This window comes from Mytilus californianus, unplaced genomic scaffold, assembly GCF_021869535.1.
Source record: "Mytilus californianus isolate M0D057914Y unplaced genomic scaffold, xbMytCali1.0.p SCAF_4, whole genome shotgun sequence".
Lineage (NCBI taxonomy): Eukaryota > Metazoa > Mollusca > Bivalvia > Mytilida > Mytilidae > Mytilus > Mytilus californianus.
The window spans coordinates 100,521,612-100,544,422 of record NW_026262690.1 but is presented as its reverse complement, the minus strand read 5'-3'; the positions used below and the strand labels follow the sequence as shown (position 1 = coordinate 100,544,422).

Below are 22,811 nucleotides of genomic sequence, written 5' to 3'. Positions count from 1 at the left end.
TTCTTGAAAACTTTTAATAGATACTGTGAAACATTAAATTGCAAAAATGATCAGCAAGACATTGTTGAATTCGTCAGCCTACTCCATATGAGAGTTATTGCCCTTTGATGATGATTTTTACAATATTTTGCGTTTATGCCTTATTTCTTAAAAATTATAATAGATAGATAGAAACTTAAATAAGCAAAAATGAACAGCAAGACAAGATCTACAATTAAGACAATATAGAGGAAATCATCCAATCTGCTAACAAGTCACATTTTGGTGATAAAGGTAGTAGGCTGTCACTCTTCATAGGAGTGATTGCCCAACCCTTAAATAAGAATTTATTTTTACCCTCTTTTGAGTTTTGAGCAAAACTAAAGAAGATAGAGAGAACCTAAATAGACTGAATGATCAGCAAAACAGAGATTTTTCTTATGAATTCTATTCTCGTCTACAATGTTGGAGAGTGTCCTTTGTTTGATATGCACATAGACCAAGGTGAGTGACACAGGCTCTTTAGAGCCTCTAGTTTGTTTATAGTGATATTTCAAAATTTGGCAATTGTGTGAATTTATCTCCTTTTCGTTAGTAGGGCTTGTTAGCAGGCCTTAATTTAGTGGGAGTCAACTCCTTTTCATTATATTAGTTGACATCAATGTTTGGTATAATTTATATTATGTTTATTATAAGAAAATTTGATTTATTAAATTATAGTTTATACATGACACAATGAATCTTCTATCTAAGAGTTAAGACTTCAGTCAATCTATTTTTAGGTACATTTATTTTTAGATTCTATTTGTGATTACTCCTAGTGGGGGTTATGTGTTTTGATGACCTCATTATAAAAGTAACAAGCTCAGGACATATCATACGTTTTTTAATCAGCTATTATTTTCACTGAAATCGAACTATCTACACATATTGTTAATCTACAACATTTCATATGGATTTATTTAATCTTTGAACATTAATTGACATTATTCTTTGATCTTTGAAGACTGTGTCTATGAATTTGATCAGCTCTTTATTATCCATGTGACAATTGTGCGTCCTAAACGAACTCCGTCTGATCCGGAACTTGGAGAATTGGGCTTTCACAAGAATCTGCTCTAAGTCTGAGCCAAGTAGAAATAACTTTGGTTTCCCATTAACGCCCGTAGATCCTCATAGGATGGCTCTAGTTTGTATTGTTAGAATTCCAGGGCCGATATCTTTGAGATTGGCCATGACATCATGTACAATAGACAAGACACGCCCACTGATTTGAATATGAGTGCGCGATCCCAAGATGATCAACACCTCCATACAAATATAAACAATGAGGATTGGACTCTGTTCTCGTTGACCTGGTGTTAAAGCTATCGTCGAATATCTACAACCTTCAACAGAACGTGATTTCTTTGAACAATAAAGTAACTGACAATCTTAATATTTTTTATAATAGTAATAACTTTTTAATCGTAGCGATAATCTTTCCTACTTCTAAGACACTGTTGGTAAAAGTCCGCAAGTCCTTCCAAACATGATCAACACTAGTCCAGTTGTTCGGACGATTCTTAATTCAACAGCACCCTCGGCAACTCTTAGTTTATCCACAATTACACAATTGGGGTTTACCATACTACTGCAGCAGGGAGTGAAGAAGAAGCACGGAGATTCGAGGACACAAACAGAATATACATATATACGTCTGCACTACTTTAGGATATGCAACTGAATATCTTCTATTGGTGGAACTTTGCCTTTATAATTCGAGGATCATACTCCCCCAATTCAATAATACATCAGATATTTTTTTTTTTTTTTTTTTTTTTTTTTACTCCGCTGGGATCTCCCTGGAGTCTTGTAGGCCTGTTGGGATCTCCCCAGGTCGTTTATTCTCTTTATTCTATATTGCTCTACACCTGCCAGATATCCCCAGGTGAACATTGCATAAGTATAAGTAATAATTATGTATTTTAATGCAGGGCTTCCAAAATTAATTTTAGCCAGCCGGACATTTTATATACATGTATTATCCTGATTTTAATCCCTTAAGACTAAATGAACAAAAGGCAATTATGGTAATCAGTTGCCGAGTTGGCCATCCCAATGATTGGCATAAAAAAAGCGATATTAAACTTTCTTTTATTCAAATTCGAAGTTCTGACGTAAACTGTTAAATTGGCAGTGCATCATTCGGAGTGTGCAACAATAAATTACATCAGCGTACTCATATTTGCCTTAGACTCTTTATTTGTGCAAAATAACGTTGTCAAAAACTTTACTTTCGTTTTTTGTCTCGCCTACGACGAAAGTCGCAGAAAGTGAGACATAGGTATTACTATCCGGCGGCGAAAGCGGCATAAACTATTTGTAAAAAGCTTTATATTTCAGAAGGTAGAAGACCTGGATGCTTCATACTTTGTATGCAGATACCTTATGTTACGAACTTTCCGTCTGTCATATGTCCAATGTCCTTGACCTTATTTTCATGGTTCAGCGACTGCTTGAAAAAAAAGTTTAGTTTTTTTGTTATGTAAATTTCTCACTTATTATGAGTAATAGGATAACTATATTTGGTATATGGGTTCCTTGCAACGTCTACATGTCCATCAGACAGGGTTCACCTGACCTCAGCCTCATTTCATGGATCAGTGATCAAGGTTAAAATTACGTGATTAGGTCCGTTTCTCAGATACTACAAGCATTAGGTCAGCTATATGTGGTGTATGGAATTATTATAAGGGATACATGTCAGTCTGGCAGGTTTCATCTGACCTTGACCTCATTTTCACGGTTCCTTGGTCAATGTTAAGTTTTTGTGTTTTGGTCTGTTTATCTAATACTATAAGCCATTGGTCAACTATATTTGGTGTATGGAATGATTGTAAGGTGTACATGGCTGTCTGGCAGGTGTCATTTGTCCTTGACCTATTTTCATGGTTCATTGGTCAATGTTAAGTTTTTGTGTTTTGGTCTGTTTTTCTAATACTATAAGCAATAGGTCAACTATATTTGGTGTATGGAATGATTGTAAGGTGTACATTTCTGACTGGCAGGTGTCATTTGTCCTTGACCTCATTTTCATGGTTCATTGGTCAATGTTAAGATTTTGTGTTTTGGTCTGTTTTTCTAAAACTATAAGCAATAGGTCAACTATATTTGGTGTATGGAATGATTGTAAGGTGTACATGTCTGTCTGGCAGGTGTCATTTGTCCTTGACCTCATTTTCATGGTTCATTGGTCAATGTTAAGTTGCTCTTGTTTGGTCCTCTTCTCAGATACTATAAGTATTCACATTTCCAACTGGCAGATAAGTGATAAGTTCATAAAATTTTCTGTATGGAATGAATGTTATGTGTATATGTCTGTCTGACAGGTGTCATCTTACCTTGACCTCATTTTATGGTTCATTGGTCAAAGTTCAGTTTCCTCAATGAGGTTTGTTTCTAAGATACTTTAGGCAATATTTGTTAAATAAATTTGTTGTATGGAATGATTGTACGGCCTACATGTTTGTCTGATAGGGTTTATCTCACCTTGACTTCATGTTCATTCATCATTAAAATGTTAATTTAATGTAAAGCTTATATAAACTTATTTTTTTACTTTCAACATAAATTCAATTATGAACACTAAAACAGGCGAGACATTTCAGTGTGTCCACTCTTGTTAAATTTTATACCGGATGTTATCTTGACAATGGTAAAACATGGACCAGAGACGGATACGTAAATTCCGTGTACGTTTGCAAAGCATGAATGAGTGGAAGTAGCTCCTTCTCGTTATTTCTTCAAGAAAATAATCGAAATAAACGTGAGATAAAGGTATCCATGACAATTTAAGCATTTTTTGAAGAATTACGATGCATAATTAAATTTCACACCTGCGCACATGCGAACACGTGTACTAGTTCAAACAGAGACATGTCTCTAGTACAAACAACGTGTTTATGACGATGTTTCATTTTCACCTTTTTAATTTTTTCATCATATCATATTTGTAAACGTATTTCTGATAATTTAAATCTTTTTGACTAAATTAATTAGATGCAAACCCCTGAAATGTAAGAAAATAACTTTGAATAGACCAATCAATGTCCGGTTCAAAATAGTTTACCTGACACCTGAACAGGTAAATTTCAGCTGGTCGACAACTAATTAGCCTTGATTAAAATGAGAAGGTATTAAAGTAGGGGTTGTTTTGATAGTACTTAATGATTATGTCACTTTTATGAAAATGCGTGGCTGTTAAAGGCAAAACGTTCGGTCAAAAAGATCGCGAATTATGTTAAAATGACCGTCTCTTAAAGCCTTGAAAACTAAAAAGTAGATGACCGTTTCATGCTTTGCCCAGCCGGACTTTTACCGGACATTATACAAATGTCCGGCATATATGACTGTTTTGGAAGCCTTGTTTTAATGTATTATTTTTACTCCGCTGGGATCTCCCTGGAGTCTCGTAGTCCTGCTGGGATCACCCCAGGTCATTTATTCTCTTTATTCTATATTGCTCTACACCTGCCGGGATCTCCCCAGTTGAACATTGCATAAGTATAAGTAATAATTATGTATTTTAATGTATTATTTTTAATCCGCTGGGATCTCCCCGGAGTCTCGTAGTCCTGCTGGGATCTCCCCAGGTCATTTATTCTCTTTATTCTATGTTGCTCTACATCTGCCGGGATCTCCCCAGGTGAACATTTCATACAGTATAAGTAATAATTATGTATTTTAATGTATTATTTTTACTCCGCTGGGATCTCCCTGGAGTCTCGTAGGCCTGCTGGGATCTCCCTAGGTCGTTTATTAGTCCCCTACTGACGAAGTCGAAGGGGACTTTAGGTTTGCACTCTGTCCATCTGTCTGTCCGTCCGTCCGTCCGTCTGTCCATCCATCCGTCTGTCCATCTGTCAGTCCTGCAAATCAGTTTTCCACATTTTTTTTTTTCGTTCTTGAAGATATTGATTTGATATTTGGGATATAGTTTTGCCATGACAAGTTATAGATCAAGTTCAAATTTTGTTCCGTTTTGATGATTTAGTCCAGAGTTATGGACCATATCTAATGTTAGAGTACTATATGTTAAACCATATTTCTGTACAAAGGGAGATAACTCATTTTTTAAAAGACATTCTTTGGTAAATTATTTGAAGAATTTTTTGGCAGGTTTGTTTGTTATTTTGTATAAACTAATTTTCTGAATGCTATATATATATATAAAAAAAATTATGAAGTGAAATCCTTTAATTAGATAATAATCTATTTTTATTAATGTATATATTACATTACATTGTGTAGATAAAAATTGTTGACATTTTATAGATAAGTTACAAATCTATATTAGTTTGTGACAAATAAAAGAAAAAAATATTTGGAACTATTAATTATATTTGATTATAATTTGAAAAAAGATATACACTGTATTAAATCATATCTAATTTTAGAGAACTATTAATCATATCTAATGTTAAAGTGTTTTCCACACTTTTTTTCATCATGCTTGAAGATATTGATTGATAATTGGTATAGTTTTATCATGACAAATTATACAGATCAAGTTAGAAATTTTGTTTCGGTCGGATAATTTTGTGCAGAGTTATGGTCCTTGGACTTGAAAAAAATTCACTAATTTAATCAGTTTCCACACTGTTTTTAGTCATGCTTGAAGACATTGACTTGATATTTTCTTTTTGTTTACACCATGACAAGTTATAGAACAAGTTAGCTTTTTGTTCCAGTATAATGAATTTTTACCAGGTAGGGGACTATGTATTGCCATGCAATACTCTCAGAATGCTTGTTCTCTTTATTCTATATTGCTCTACACCTGCCGAAATCTCTCCAGGTGAACTTTTCATATAGTATAAGTAATAATTATGTATTTTAATGTATTATTTTTACTCCGCTGGAATCTCCCCCCGAGTTTCGTAGGCCTGCTGGGATCTCCCCAGGTCGTTTATTCTCTTTATTCTTTATCTACACCTGCCGGGATCTCCCCAGGTAAACATTTCATACAGTATGAGTAATAAGTATGTATTTTAATGTATTATTTTTAAACTCCTCTTGGATCTCCCCAGAGTCTCGTAGGCCTGCTGGGATCTCCCCAGGTCGTTTATTCTCTTTATTCTATATTGCTCTACACCTGCCGGGATCTTCCCAGGTGAACATTTCATACAGTATTAGAAATAATTATGTATTTTAATGTATTAGTGTTACTCATCTGGGATCTCCCCGGAGTCTTGTAGGCCTGCCGGGATCTCCCCAGGTCGTTTATTCTCTTTATTCCTCTGTACCTGCCGGGATCTCTCCAGGTGAACATTTCATACAGTATAAGTAATAATTATGTATTTTAATGTATTATTTTTTACCCAGCTTGGATCTCCCTGGAGTCTTGTAGGCCTGCTGGGATCTCCCCAGGTCGTTTTTTTTCTTTATTCTATATTGCTCTTCACCTGGTGAACATTTCATGCAGTATAAGTGATATTATTTTTACATATTTACTCCGCTGTGATCTCCCCGGAGTCTTGTAGGACTGCTGGGATCTCCTCAGGTGAAATTTCATACATTATAAGTTAGCTGCAGGGATCTCCCCAGAAACATTTATGTATTTTAATGTATTATTTTTATTCCACTGGGATCTCCCTGGAGTATCGTAGGCCTGCTGGGAATTCCCAGGTCGTTTTTCCTTTTTTTATTTACAGTATAAATACAGATACAGGTACAGATACAGATACAGATATTAGTACCAATATTACTGATTCTCTTTATCGTTATCAGATGCAGAATTCAGAACACTCACACCGGAATTAAAGGAAAGCAGTACCTTGATTCCTGCCACCACAATAATGATGTGTTAGAACGACAGGCACGCAATTTATGGGACTTATCGTTAAGCATAAGAATGCAACAAGCTTATAAATCAACTTTACGGTTTTTTTTTTATCATTTCTGAATATAAGTGGCATACAGAGTTCCATGAACTGTCTCCTACTTTTACAGAGAACCATTTGATTTACTTTACAACATACTGTAAGAACCGAAAAGAAATTGCAGCATGATAATAATAAATTGTATATAGCTTGGATTTGATATCATTATTTGCTTGTCATAACTACCCTACAACAGGGACCGAGCAATTACCTTATACCGTATAGCGGGTTATTTTTGCGGGGTGTTTATTTTCGCTTATTTTGGCGGATAAACGAAAATTGCGAAAATAAATTCCGTGAAAATTTATGCATACGTTGGGTACTTTCTAATAGCTAAAGCGTTTTGTGAACAATCTATTTTTTCCGGTCGGCAAGTCAATAGCGGTATATGTTAGTTTTAACAACATAAATGTCAAAGGGCATTGTACATACATGTATTTTATAAAATGACTGTCAGGTGTGTATACCCTTATTAATAAGTGTCAATTAGAATAAGAGTGTAAGGAACTCTTATCAGATAATTACCCTAATTAATTAGTGTCAAACTATAACTCATGATAATTTTGTAACCTAATTAGTAAGTACATCAAAGGTCCGGTCAATTTCGTAACTAATCAACTGTAAAATTTACAAGACTTTTGAATACCTGTAACAAATATCTAAGTCATCGGTATTCTATAAACTGTATCGATATCAGAATATAATCAATAAATACGACGTCATTCAGGTAAAAACAAATCATTTTACCATAACAATAGACACTTGTTTGTCAAGTTTTACAACTTTTTAACTGCAACAATTTCAGTATCTGCCAAAATATTTAATTGGGTATTTAAGAATCCACCAAAATAAAAACCACCAAAATTTTTCTTATACTTTGTTGCCCCTTAATCGCGAAATTTTATACCCGCAAAAATAACCCGCTATACGGTATATTGTGTTGATCAAGAAATAGCAACTTATGCTTCTATGAACAGGCCACCATTTTCATCACCCATGTTACAGCGTTTGTGCAACATGTTATCAACAGGAGTTTCTCACTTTTCATAAATAATGTTGCATTGTGCATTTAAACAGCTTTCTTTGGTTTATTTCGATGTGAAAAATTCACTTGTCAAAATAGGGATGCAATCTAAATTGCTTAATAATCAGTGATGTTGATACCAGTAGTACCTTTACTTTTTGTGTGAAACTAAGAACACCAAAGACTGATCCTTTTAGAACAAGAGTGAATTTAACAATCAATGAGAACAGTTTGAACCAGTTGAGACAATGAATAAGTACTAAAAGTACATTTTAGAATGGGAGCAGTATAACTTTCTCCTCTATTCTTTGAGGTGACTTTGATGCAAGGCTTTTATTAACCATTTTGGACAACTTTAAATACTCCTTGGTTATAACGTAAGCAGTTTTGTGATTATTCTTGAGAGATGGTCCTCAGAATGTTGTATAAGATACATCAAGACTGAGAAGAAGGTTATTTGTAAAGATCATGAAAAATGTATCTTTTAGTCTTTGTTATAGTTTTCATATAACCAATTTATATTTTTATAAGGCATTATTTTTTAGTCTTTGTTATAGTTTTCATATAACCAATTTATATTTTTATAAGGCATTATTTCTTGGGGTCTTTCACTCATTCATTTTTATGAATTCATTCAATTTCGCCTTTATAATTCAAGGGGAATTATACTCCCCCAATTCAATAATACATCAGATAGATTAATTCCTGCCGGGATCTCCCCAGGAACAATTATGTATTTTAATATTTAAGGTAATTCCTGCCGGGATCTCCCCAGGAACAATTATGTATTTTAATATTTAAGGTAATTCCTGCCTGGATCTCCCCAGGAACAATTATGTATTTTAAGGTATTAAGTTAATTCCTGCCAGGATCTCCTCAGGAATAGGCCTGCCGGGATCTCCCCAGGTTGGTAATTTTCTTTAGTCAAGTAGCTCACACCTGACGGGATCTCCCCAGGTGAAGTTTCATACAGTTTTAAGTTTGCTGCAGGGATCTCCCCAGCATTGTTATGTATTTATGTTAAACTTTTTTGTACAAGTATTCACATAATTTTACCATTAGGCATTTTCAATTTACATGTATTTTATTAGGTTGCATTGCTATCAGTTCATATCAGTTTGACGACTACTTTGAGGCCCTGTCCCATAGGCCATGGTTCAGTGACTTTCAATTAATAAGCAATTTTAAATGTGAAGTTTTCTGCTTAAGTTAATTTGATAGGAACTAGTTGTGAAACAATGATATTTTCTATAAAGTTGCATTGCTATCAGTACATATCAGTTTGACGACTATTTCCAAGCCCTGCCCGATAGTTTTCAATGTTAAGTTTTCTGCTTAAATCAGTTTGAAAGGAACTAATTACAATAGACAACAATATTTTCTATAAAGTTGCATTGCTGTCTGTACATCTCAGTTTGTGAACCATTTTGAGGCCCTGTTCACTAGTTCAGGGACATTGAATAATTAGCAATGTTGCTGTCCATCAGATTGTCATTTTCAGAGTTTTATGCTGACAGGCAAGACATATCTCTGTGTCAACAGTTTATTGTATAATTGTGTTTTTATTATTTATTTCAGGACATACAGTTAGATCAACTAAGTCACAAACATCTGTTGGAATAAAGCAGTTTTATTTCAATCCAACACATGGAACTTATATACCAGTCAATACCAATGTTACATCAGGTAGGTTTGACATCCTTACAGTGTGCCCAGCAAACAATATTACCAAATTTGTTTTAGACATATAGTGACATAAAAAACAGAAATGTTGTCTCTTTATCCTATTCAAAATAAATACTTGAGCCTTCCCTGAAACTAGATAAACAAAAAGCTTAAGAATAAATTTTGCAGGGGGGTATTTAAATATATTGAAGGAGATGCTTTTATACTCTGTAATTTGATCCAATTTAAAAAAAAAATGAGAAAAATATGGCAGAAATGTCAATGTCTTAAAGAGGGTTTTAGAAAAATTATGTGCTTTTGATGGTCCTTTTAATTAATTCGCTTGAAAATTTTGACTTTTCAACTCGGAATCTACTCAGCTAAAAAATTTAATTTTTTGCTCCATGCCTAAACCAAGAGCCTAGCTATGTGCATACTGAAAAGTAGCAAAGTATAGACCCCTGGCTTGACATCGCACCAATCCAATTGGAACGATGGTTCCAAATAAATGCGTGAGGCTATCAGGAAGCCTATGAGGCTATCATGCCTAGAGGCTATCATGCCTATGAGGCTATGAGGAAGCCTATAATGAGGCAATGAGGAAGCCTATAAGGAGTCTATGAGGAAGCCTAGTAATGTTGATGTTGAATTGGTGTTGGAATGAATTTGTATGAAATTTGACAGTTTATCCCCAGAAATTCTTGGGGGATGAGTGAAATTTTTGAAACAACCAGTGATAAAATTTCATAAATGAAATCAATAAAATCTGCTATAAACTGTGCTGAGATTGATTCCCCTGTCATGGCAATATTGAAGGTGAAAGGAGGGGTTGGTGGGTGGCAAGTTTTTAGCTAAAACACTATAAGAGCAAAAATAGTACTGTTATTTTAATGATATTTTTTCGTTAAATAGTCAAGATTTCTCTAGATATACTGGTTCTCTGACCGCCATAAAATAGCACAAAAGTTCTGAAAGTGGCTTTTAAAAACACTAATCAATCAATCAATCAATCAATCTAAGTATACTATCGAAATTCACCCAAATGAACTGACTTTAAATAAATCAAATATAAACAGCAATAACTATCCATTCCTAGATTTAGTTATTTCAGTTTTAGTTGGGAAACTCTTCACATAAAATTACAACAAAAGGAACGATTTTTCGTTCCCTATTGTCAGTGATTGTAAATTTTCATTTTTTAGATTTTGATGTTCTATTTGCATCATCTTACAGTGTTTATATATCCCAACTCATTCGCTATGCCCTTGTCTATAGTGACATTTTGGATTTCAATGAAAATAATCTATATATTACTGGTAAATTATTATGTCAAGGATTTCATTACCACAAATTACTAAAAACCTTTACTTAATTCTTCCATAGATACAAAAACTTGGTTTGGAAGTTTTGCCTGTACCTGTAGAAAACTTACTGCAAACAGGATATCATATCTAAATTTTTGCAGTGATGTCGTTTACCCAGCTCGTAAATTTAGTAAACTTATTGATCCTTTAAATAAACTTATTCTAAAACGTTACCAATTCAACATTGTAATTAGATCTTTGAATATTGTTTTTATCAGTAAAAATATTGATTTTGTTATCAGTAAATTTAAACCAAACTAAATAACAGTCCTACAATCTGTCAATGTTTTAAAGCAAGTGCTTTTATGATAGGGGGAATCTGTGTGACATAGATTCATGCAGAGGGATTCAAAACTGGTCGAAGTAAAAAAAAACAATCTCGTCCCCTTTCCCCTGAATGTGACCTACGTTTGCATATCACCGGGCTTGTACTTACATGAGCAACACGACGGGTGCCACATGTGGAGCAGGATCTGCTTACCCTTCCGGAGCACCTTAGATCACCCCCAGTTTTTGGTGGGGTTCGTGTTGCTCAGTATTTGGTTTTCTATGTTGTTTGGTGTACTGTTGTTTGTCTGTTTGTCTTTTACTTTTTTGGCCATGGCATTGCCAGTTAGTTATCGATTTATGAACAATTTCTGTTGATGCCAACGAATCCAAGTATTTTTTAGCTCACCTGGCCTTCTTTTTCTTCTCAAAGGAACAATTTCTGTTGATACCAAAGAGTCAAAGTATGTTTTAGCTCACCTGGCTTAAAGGCCAAGTGAGCTTTTCTCATCACTTGGAGTCTGTCGTCGTCGTTGTTCGTCATTAACTTTTACAAAAATCTTCTCCTCTGAAACTGTTGGGCCAAATTTAACCAAACTTGGCCACAATCATCATTAGGGTATTTAGTTTAACAGATGTGTCCAATGATCCCGCCAGCCAACAAGCATGGACGACATGGCTAAAAGTAGAACATAGGGGTAAAATGCAAGGTTTGTCTATTATCTTGAAAACTGCTATGAATAGAGAAAATCTGACGGGCAGAAATATTCAGAATGTTGAGAACAACCTGCTGTCCATTTACAGGAAAACTGTCAGACATCTTCTTATAGGAGTTATTGCAACTAATGTCAAATTTTTACAGATTTTTATGCCCTCGCCGTTGCGGAGGGGGCATTAAGTTTTACCCTTGTCCGTCTGTACGTACGTACGTCCCAAAGTTGGTTTCCGTTCTCTAACTTTAGTTTGCCTCAACCAAATATTATGAAACTTATACACAATGCCTATTACCACAAAACACAGATCAAGTTTGGATTTTGGTGGCGTCACTTTAACCGTTCTAGAGTTATGCCCCTTTACAAATGGAAAATATGCTGAATTTTTTGTTTCCGTTCTCTAACTTTAGTTTGCCTCAACCAAATGTTATGAAACTTATACACAATGCTTATTACCACAAAAAACAGATCAAGTTTGAATTTTGATGGTGTCACTTTTAACCGTTCTAGAGTTATGCCCCTTTACAAATGGAAAAGATGCTGAATTTTTCGTTTCCGTTCTCTAACTTTAGTTTGCCCCAACCAAATGTTATGAAACTTATACACAATGCTTATTACCACAATATACAGATCAAGTTTGAATTTTGGTGCCGTCACTTTTACTGTTCTAGAGTTATGCCCTTTACAAATGGAAAAATTGTTAAATTTTTTTTTTTTTTTTTTTCTAAATATCGAGTCATTTTTAAAATTGGAGTTATCTTCCTTTGTCCATGATTATAGTTGAATCAACTACAATCAATGCTTTATACAATGCAATGATTAATTTTGCCTTCCACTGATAAATTAAAGCAATTTTTACCCTTCATTTCTAAAAATATTTAAAGTCTTCTTTGAAAATTGGAGTTATCTTTCTTTGTGCATAATGGTAGTTGAATCAACTACAACCAATGCTTTATACAATGCAATATTCAATTTTACTTCCTACTGATAAATTAATTTGTTTCCGTTTTCTAACTTTAGTTTGTCTCAACCAAATGTTATAAAACTTATACACAACCGTTCTAGAGTTATCCGTGTTTACAAATAGAAAAATTGATGAATTTTTAGTTTCTGTTCTCTACTTAAGTTAGCCTCAACCAAATGTTATGAGACATACACACAATGCTAATTACCACAAAATTCAGATCAAGTTCAAATTTGGGTAGCGTCACTTTTACCGTTCTTCAGTTATGTCCCTTAATAACTATATGATGTGCAAGCGGGGGCATCATCTGTGTCCACATGTGGACACTATCCACATTTTTTTTATTAGAGCGTCACTGATGAGTCTTTTGTAGACGGAACGCGCGTCTGGCGCAAATACAAAATTTCAATCCCGGTATCTATGATGAGTTTATAAACAATGCTTATTACTACCAAACACAGATCAAGTTTGAAAATTTTGGTGGTGTCACTGTCTCCATTCTTGAGTTATGTCCCTTTATAAATGGAAAAAAATGATGAATTTGCCGTTTCTGCACTCTAAATTTTCTTTGCCTCAACCAAATGTTTTTAAACTTATACACAATGCTTATTACCACTAAACACAGATCAAGTTCAAATAAGGGGGGTGTAACGTACATTGTTTCTTAACTTACCATATTACTGATTGTTATTGAACAATGAGAGCACTCAAACACCCAAGCAATCTCTAATGACAACATACAGAAACAAATGTCCTTAAGTTTCAAAGAAAACAAAACATCAATCGGTATGAATTAGTACATTGATCTTGTATATTTACAAGTGGGGTCATCTGTTTCTTCTTTCAATTGGTCTAAATCGGGATCCAAAATTAAAATTTGTTTGATTTCAACAGAAATTGAATATATGTTGTTATTTGATATGTTGAATCTAGCAATGTATTTAGATTTTGGATTTTGGGCCCTTTACAAATTGGTCCACATTGATGTCGAAAGGGTCCAAAATTAATCTTTGTTTGAATTTAAAAAAATGAATTCTTGGGATTCTTTGAATCTAACCGTGTATTTAGATTTTAAAATTGGGCCATGATAGGTAAAAGTCCAATTTCAAATTTTTCAGTTTTTCGACCACATTCATTCTGTGTCAGAAACCTATGATATGTCAAATATTTAATCACAATCCAAATCCAGAGCTGTATCAAGCTTGAATGTAGTGACCATACTTGCCCCAACTGTTCAGGGTTCAACCTCTACAGTAATTTCAAGCTACACCAAGCGGAGCATTTTATTAACCGGATTTTCGAAGGAATATCGGTTATTGATTTGGGGATGTACGGCGGGCGGACGGGCGGCTGCCAAACAGTGTCTCTTCAATAACATGAAAACGCTGAGATGATTTTTTTTCAAATTTAGATATGTTGTTTCTTGTGACTAAATGAAGGTCAAGTTCAACTGGGCACAGCTTGATACGACCGCAGAGGTCAAACCCTGAACAGTTGAGCAAGTATGGACACTTCATTTAAGCTTAAAAAAGCTCTGAATTTGGATTGTGACTGAATATTTGACACAGCAAAGGTTTGTGACACAAAATGAATGTGGTCAAAGAACTGAAATATTTGAAATTGGACATTTACCTTTTATGGTCCAATATCCAAAATCTAAGTACATATTAGAATCAGCAAACCTCAATGTGGACCAATTTGATAAAGGAGCCTACAATCCAAAATCTCTCAATACATGGTTAGATTCAGCATTTCAAAGAATGTCATAAATTCCAATTTTTAACCGGATTTTCGAAGGAAATATCGGTTATTAAAATGGGGATGTACGGCAGCGGCTGGGCAGCTGCCAAACAGTGTCTCCACAATAACATGAAAATGCTTTAACAAATTTTTTTCAAATTTAAATATGTTGTTTCCTTGGACTTAATGAAGGTCAAGTTCAATTTTCACTATTTTAGTATTTCTCCTTTTTGAGTTATCACCATTTTTAATATCCAAAAGTGGTATTTTTTAAAAAATTTTCTCTTGTTATCATATTATGACTAAGCGTATGGTAAATGTCTTATCTCACAATAAAAATTGGAGTGGCAGATTTATTTGAAAATTTTCTATTTCCTAAGTGGTGATGATTATAAGCTATATTATTAGACATTTTGAAGTTAATTACATTATTAATTATTATATATGTAATGTTAAAGTACTATGTTAAACAGATTTGCAAGTATGATTTTCATTATTAATTAGATCTGGGAAATATCTTAGCATATGATAATCATTGGAGTGACAGATTTATTTGAAAATTTTCTGTTTCGTGATAAGATCTGTAGGACTGTATATATAAAGTTTGAAATTTACTAGAAGGACTGTATAAATGAAGTTTGAAATTTACTGTTCATTATTAGACATTTTGTAGATAATTAAGTCTCCCTAAACCATATATATTCTTACCCCGACCCCCTTCAATTTGAAAATGTGCTTTTATCTTGTAAACAGTCAAGATCCCCACCCTGAAACCATATATATTCTTGTATGAGACAATAAAACAAATCAAATGTAATAAAAGGCGAGTCCCCTGGGGTCACCCCTAGCCCCTCCTGTTTGAGAACTTGCAAACGGTCGAGATCCCCACCCTTAAACAATATATATTCTTGTATGGGACAATGAAACAAATCAACTGAAATTTAGGGGAAGTCCAGGGGGGTCACCCCCTCCCCCTTCTTTTTTGAAAACTTGTAAACGGTCAAGATCCCCACCCCGAAACCATATATATTCTTGTATGGGACAATAAAACAAATCAAATGAAATATAGGGGAAGTCCAGCCCCACCCCCTTCTTTTTTGAAAACTTGTAAACGGTCAAGATCCCCACCCCGAGGCCATATATATTCTTGTATGGGACAATAAAACAAATCAAATGAAATAAAAGGCAAGGCACCCCCACCCCCTCCTTTTTGAGAACTTGTAAATGGTCAAGATCCCCACCCCGAAACCATATACATTCTTGTATAGGTCAATTGAACAAATAAAATGAAATATAGGGGAAGTCCATGGGGGTAACCCCAACCCCCTTCTTTTTGAAAACTTGTAAACGGTCGAGATCCCCACCCCTAAACCATATATATTCTTGTATGGGACAATAAAACAAATCAAATGAAATAAAAGGTGAGTCCCCTGGAGTCACCCCAATCCCCTCCTGTTTGAGAACTTGTAAACGGTTGAGATCCCCACCCCTAAACCATATATATTCTTGTATGGGACAATAAAACAAATCAAATGAAATATAGGGGAAGTCCATGGGGGTAACCCCCACCCCCCTTCTTTTTGATAATTTGTAAACTGTCAAGATCCCCACCCCGAAACCATATATATTCTTGTATAGGTCAATTAAACAAATCAAAATGAAATATAGAAGTCCACAAGGTAACCCCACCCCCTTCTTTTTAAGAACTTGTAAACGGTCGAGATCCCCACCCCTAAACTATATATATATTCTTGTATAGGACAGTAACACAAATCAAATGAAATTTAGGAGAAATCCCCTGGGGTTACCCCCACCCCCCCTTCTTTTTAAAAACTTGTAAACGGTCAAGATCCCCACCCCAAAACCATATATATTCTTGTATGGGATAATAAAACAAAGCAAATGAAATAAAAGGCGAGTTCCCTGGAGTCACCCCAATCCCCTCCTGTTTGGGAACTTGTAAACGGTTGAGATCCCCACCCCTAAATCATATATATTCTTGTATGGGACAATAAAACAAATCAAATGAAATATAGGGGAAGTCCATGGGGGTAACCCCCACCCCCCTTCTTTTTAATAACTTGTAAACGGTCAAGATCCCCACCCCGAAACCATATATATTCTTGTATAGGTCAATTAAACAAATCAAATGAAATATAGAAGTCCACAGGGGTAACCCCACCCACTTCTTTTTGAGAACTTGTAAACGGTCGAGATCCCCTCCCCTAAACTATATATATTCTTGTATGGGACAATAAAACAAATCAAATGAAATTTAGGAGAAATCCCCTGGGGTTAACCCCACCCCCTTCTTTTTAAAAACTTGTAAACGGTCAAGATCCCCACCCCGAAACCATATATATTATTGTATGGGATAATAAAACAAAGCAAATGAAATAAAAGGCGAGTCCCCTGGGGTCACCCCCACCCCCCTCCTGTTTAAGAACTTGTGAACCGGTCGAGATCCCCACCCCTTAACCATATAAATTCTTGTAGGGGACAAAAAAAAACAAATCATAGGAAATAAGGGCGAGTCCCCTAGGAATCACCTCCCACCCCCCCCCCACCCCCCCCCCCCCCTTTTGAGAACTTGTAAACGGTCGAGATCTCCACCCTTTAACCATATATATTCCTGATCGTCATTTCAAGAAGATTTGAATGACATACAGGGTCAATCCATAGGTGTCACTTATGCATATCACAAACCAATTTGTACTGGACTTTGCCCAATGTCAGGCGACCATGGGAATGACGAATTATTGGAGCTTTGTTTGGGAGACTTCGTAACAACATCATGTTACAATTATTTCTTGTTACTGATAAGTTTTATAGATTTTGAAAAGACATTTTATTAATGATAGATAAAATTTTGGATTTTTTTCTACTTTTCTTTGGTAAACTGTTTGAAGAACTTTGTGGCAAGTTTGTTTGTTATTCTGTAAAATCTAATTTTCTGAATGCTATATATTTTTAGCTCACCTGGCCCAAAGGGCCAAGTGAGCTTTTCTCATCACTTGGCGTCTGTCGTCCGTTGTCCGTTGTCCGTCGTCCGTTAACTTTTACAAAAATCTTCTCCTCTGAAACTACTGGGCCAAATTTAACCAAACTTGGCCACAATCATCATTGGGGTATTTAGTTTAAAAAAATGTGTCCAGTGACCCGGCCAACCAACCTAGATGGCCGCCAAGGCTAAAAATAGAACATAAGGGTAAAATGTAGATTTTGGCTTATATCTCTGAAACCAAAGCATTTAGAAAAAATCTGACATGTGGTAAAATTGTTTATCAGGTCAAGATCTATCTGCCCTGAAATTTTCAGATGAATCGGACAACTCGTTGTTGGGTTGCTGCCCCTGAATTGGTAATTTTAAGGAAATTTGCCGTTTTTGGTTATTATCTTGAATACTATTATAGATAGAGATAAACTGTAAACAGCAATAATGTTCAGCAAAGTAAGATCTACAAATAAGTCAACATGACCAAAATGGTCAGTTGACCCCTTAAGGAGTTATTGCCCTTTATAGTCAATTTTTAACCATTTTTCGTAAATTTTTGTAATCTTTTACAAAAATCTTCTCCTCTGAAACTACTAAGACAAATTTAACCAAACTTGTCCAAAATCATCATTAGGGTATCTAGTTCAAAAAATGTGTCTGATGACCCCGCCCGCGAACCAAGATGGCTGACATGGCTAAAAAATAGTACATAGGGTAAAATGCAGTTTTTGGCTCATATCTCTGAAACCAAAGCATTTTGAGCAAATCTGACAGGGCATAAAATTGTTCATTTGGTCAAGATCTATCTGCCCTGAAATTTTCAGACCAATCAGGCAACAGGTTGTTGGGTTGCTGCCCCTGAATTGGTAATTTTAAGAAAATTTTGCAGCTTTTGGTTATCTTGAATATTATTATAGATAGAGATAAACTGTAAACAGCAATAATGTACAGCAAAGTAAGATCTACAAATAAGTCAACATGACCAAAATGGTCAATTGACCCCTTAAGGAGTTATTGCCCTTTATAGTCAATTTTTTACAATTTTCATAAATTTTGTAAATTTTTGTAAATTTTTACAAAATATTTTCCACTGTAACTACTGGGCCAAGTCCATTATAGATAGAGATAATTGTAAGCAGCAAGAATGTTCAGTAAAGTAAGATCTACAAACACATCACCATCACCAAAACACAATTTTGTCATGAATCCATCTGTGTCCTTTGTTTAATGTGCACATAGACCAAGGTGAGCGACACAGGCTCTTTAGAGCCTCTAGTTTTTTTTATGAAGTGAACTCCTTTAAAAACTAAGCTTATATTGTCTATTAATAAACATATATTTAGATTTCTGATTTTTGGCCCAGTTTTCAAGTTGGTCAAAATCGGGGTCCAAAATTAAACTGTGTTTGATTTCAACATAAATTGAATATATATAGGGTTCTTTGAAATGCTTAATCTAAACCTGTATTTCTTTTCATTATTAATAAGATAATACCACATTGAGGTCCAAAGGGTCCTAAATTACACTTTTGTTTAATTAGTCCCCTACCGACGAAGTCGAAGGGGACTTTAGGTTTGCACTCCGTCCGTCTGTCCGTCTGTTCATCTGTCCATCCGTCAGTCCGGCAAATCAGCTTTCCACACTTTTTTTCGTCGTTCTTAAAGATATTGATTTGATATTTGGTATATAGTTTTATCATGACAAGTTATAGATCAAGTTCGAATTTTGTTCCGGTCTGATGATTTAGTCCAGAGTTATGGACCATAACTCTGGACCATATCTAATGTGAGAGTACTATGTTAAACCATATTTCTGTACAAAAGGAGATAACTCATTTTTCAAAAGACATTCTTTGTTGAATTATTTGAAGAATTTTTTGACAGGTTTGTTTGTTATTTAGTATAAACTAATTTTCTGAATGCTATATATATATCAAAAAAAATTATGAAGAGAAATCCTTTAATTAGATAATAATCTATTTTTATTAATGTATATATTTCAATACATTACATTGTGTAGATAAAAGTTGTTGACATTTTATAGATAAGTTACAAATCTATATTAGTTTGTGACAAATGAAAGAAAAAAATATTTGGAACTATTAATTATATCTGATTATAATTTGAAATAGATATACACTGTATTACATCATATCTAATTCTAGAGAACTATTAATCATATCTAATGTTTTTTTCATCATGCTTATAAGATATTGCTTGATAATTGGTATATAGTTTTATCATGACAAGTTACAGATCAAGTTCAAATTTTTGTTTCTGTCTAATAATTTTGGGCAGAGTTATGGTCATTGGACTTGAGAAATTCACTCATATAATCAGTTTTCAACACTGTTTTTAGTCATGCTTGAAGATATTGACATGATATTTACTTTTTGTTTACACCATGACAAGTTATAGAACAAGTTAGCATTTTGTTCCAGTATAATGAATTTATACTCAGTAGGGGACTATGTATTGCCATGCAATACTCTCAGAATGCTTGTTTCATCAAAAATTGAATTCTTTGGTGCTTGAATATGCTGATTCTAACAATGTTTGAGTGTTAAATCATATCTAATTTTAGAGAACTTAGTCATCACTGGTTGTTGTTATTATATTATTGATTTATGATTTGAAAAATTGCATCATTTCTTATTTTAGAGAACTATTTATCCAGTTTGAGTTATTTCCCTTTGCACAGAAAATATTATGGATAAAATTAACCTGTGTTTCATTTCAACATAAATTAAATATATATAGGGTTCTTTCAAATGCTGAACCTAAACCTGTATTTAAATATTAGATTTTTGGTCCCAGTTTTCAAGTTGGTCCAAGTCAGGGTCCAAAATTAAACTTTGTTTGATTCAACAACAAGAGGCTGTCAGAGTGACAGCAAACCGGATTTTCCTGCAGAGGTCGAACCCTGAACAGTTGAGCAAGTATGGACACTACATTTAAGCTTAAAACAGCTCTGAATTTGGATTGTGATTGAATATTTGACACAGCATAGGTTTGTGACACAAAATGAATGTGGTCCAAGAACTGAAATATTTGAAATTGGACATTTAAATACCTATTATGGTCCAATATCTAAAATCTAAGTACATATCAGCATATCAAAGAACCCCAAGAATTCAATTTTTAATGAAATCTGACAAAAGTTTAATTTAGGACCCTTTGGACCTCAATGTGGACCAATTTGATAAAGGAGCCCACAATCCAAAATCTCTCAATACATGGTAAGATTCAGCATTTCAAAGAACCCCATAAATTCAATTTTTGTTGAATCAAACAAAGTTTAATTTTGGACTCTGACTTGGACCAACTTGAAAACTGGGACCAAAAATCTAATATTTAGATACAGGTTTAGATTCCACATTTGAAAGAACCCTATATATATTTAATTTATGTTGAAATGAAACACAGGTTAATTTTATCCATAATATGTTCTGTGCAAAGGGAAATAACTCAAACTGGATAAAAAGTTCTCTAAAATAAGATATGATGCAATTTTTTAAATTATAATCAATAATATAATAACAACCAGTGATGACTAAGTTCTCAAAAATTAGATATGATTTAACACTCAAACATTGTTAGAATCAGCATATCAAAGAACCAAAGAATTCAATTTTTTATGAAATTAAACAAAAGTTTAATCTAGGACCCTTTGGACCTCAATGTGGTATTATCTTATTAATAATGAACAGCTCGACCGTTTCCAAGTTCATAAACAGGAGGGGGTGGGGGTGACCCCAGGGAACTCGCCTTATATTTCATTTGATTTGTTTTATTGTCCCATACAAGAATATATATGGTTTCGGGATGGGGATCTTGACCATTTACAAGTTTTCTAAAAGAAGGGGGGTAGGGGTTACCCCAGGGGACTTCCCCTCAATTTCATTTGATTTTTTTTATTGTCCCATTCAAGAATATATATGGTTTAGGGTCGGGGATCTCGACCGTTTACAAGTTATCAAAAAGAAGGGGGGTGGGGGTTACCCCCATGGACTTCCCTTATATTTCATTTGATTTGATACAAGAATATATATGGTTTAGGGGTGGGGATCTTGACCATTTACAAGTTTTCAAAAAGAAGGGGGGTGGGGGTGACCCCCCCTTGACTTCCCCTATAGTTCATTTGAATTGTGTTGTTGTCCCATACAAGAAAATATATGGTTTAGGGGTGGGGATCTCGACCGTTTTCAAGTTCTCAAATAGGAGGGGGTGGGGGTGACCCCAGGGGACTCGCCTTATATTTCATTTGATTTGTATTATTGTCCCATTCAAGAATGGTTTAGGGGTGGGGATTTAGACCGTTTACAAGTTATCAAAAAGAAGGGCGATGGGGTTTACCCCCATGGACTTCCCCTATATTTCATTTGATTTGTTTTATTGTCCCATACTAGAATATATATGGTTTAGGGGGTGGGGATCTTGATGGTTTACATGTTCTCAAACAGGAGGGGGGTGGGGGTGACCCCAGGGTACTGGCCCTATATTTCATTTGATTTGTTTTATTGTCCCATACAAGAATATATATGGTTTCGGGATGGGGATCTTAACCATTTACAAGTTTTCAAAAAGAAGGGGGGTAGGGGTTACCCCAGGGGACTTCCCCTATATTTCATTTGATTTGATTTTATTGTCCCATACAAGAATATATATGGTTTAGGGGTGGGGATCTTGACCATTTACAAGTTTTCAAAAAGAAGGGGGTGGGGGTGACCCCCCTGGACTTCCCCTATAGTTCATTTGAATTGTGTTGTTGTCCCATACAAGAATATATATGGTTTAGGGGTGGGGATCTCGACCGTTTTCAAGTTCTCAAACAGGAGGGGGTGGGGGTGACCCCAGGGGACTCGCCTTATATTTAATTTGATTTGTTTTATTGTCTCATACAAGAATATATATGGTTTTGGGGTGCGGATCTTGACCGTTTTCAAGTTTTCAAGAAAAGGGGATGGGGGTGACCCTCAGGGGACTCGCCTTATATTTCATTTGATTTGTTTTATTGTCCCATACAAGAATATATATGGTTTAGGGGTGGGGATCTTGACCGTTTACAAGTTCTCAAACGGGAGGGGGGGGGTGGGGGTGACCCCAGGGGACTTGCCTTCTATTTCATTTGATTTGTTTTTTTGTCCCATACAAGAATATATAGGGTGGGGATCTTGA

General features: G+C 34.8%; 1 protein-coding gene and 2 long non-coding RNA genes across 12 annotated transcripts in view; 2 read left to right on the top strand and 1 right to left on the bottom strand.

The window, feature by feature from the left end:
- Window positions 1-22,811, top strand: part of LOC127698926 (TALPID3 protein-like) — a 480,691-nt gene that overhangs the window by 274,501 nt on the left and 183,379 nt on the right. For all 5 annotated transcript variants that reach the window (XM_052202653.1, XM_052202654.1, XM_052202655.1 and 2 more), the window contains one exon: window positions 9,505-9,612. In XM_052202653.1, the coding sequence (XP_052058613.1) occupies window positions 9,505-9,612 (108 nt within the window). The remainder of the gene's footprint in view (window positions 1-9,504; window positions 9,613-22,811) is intronic.
- The window catches only part of LOC127699029 (uncharacterized), a 218,998-nt gene that overhangs the window by 35,743 nt on the left and 160,444 nt on the right, over window positions 1-22,811 (bottom strand). The gene's annotated exons all lie outside the window — the stretch shown is intronic.
- LOC127699053 (uncharacterized) lies at window positions 14,036-14,995 on the top strand. Its single transcript, XR_007981053.1, has 2 exons — window positions 14,036-14,338; window positions 14,832-14,995. It is a non-coding gene; the product is annotated as an uncharacterized LOC127699053 (long non-coding RNA).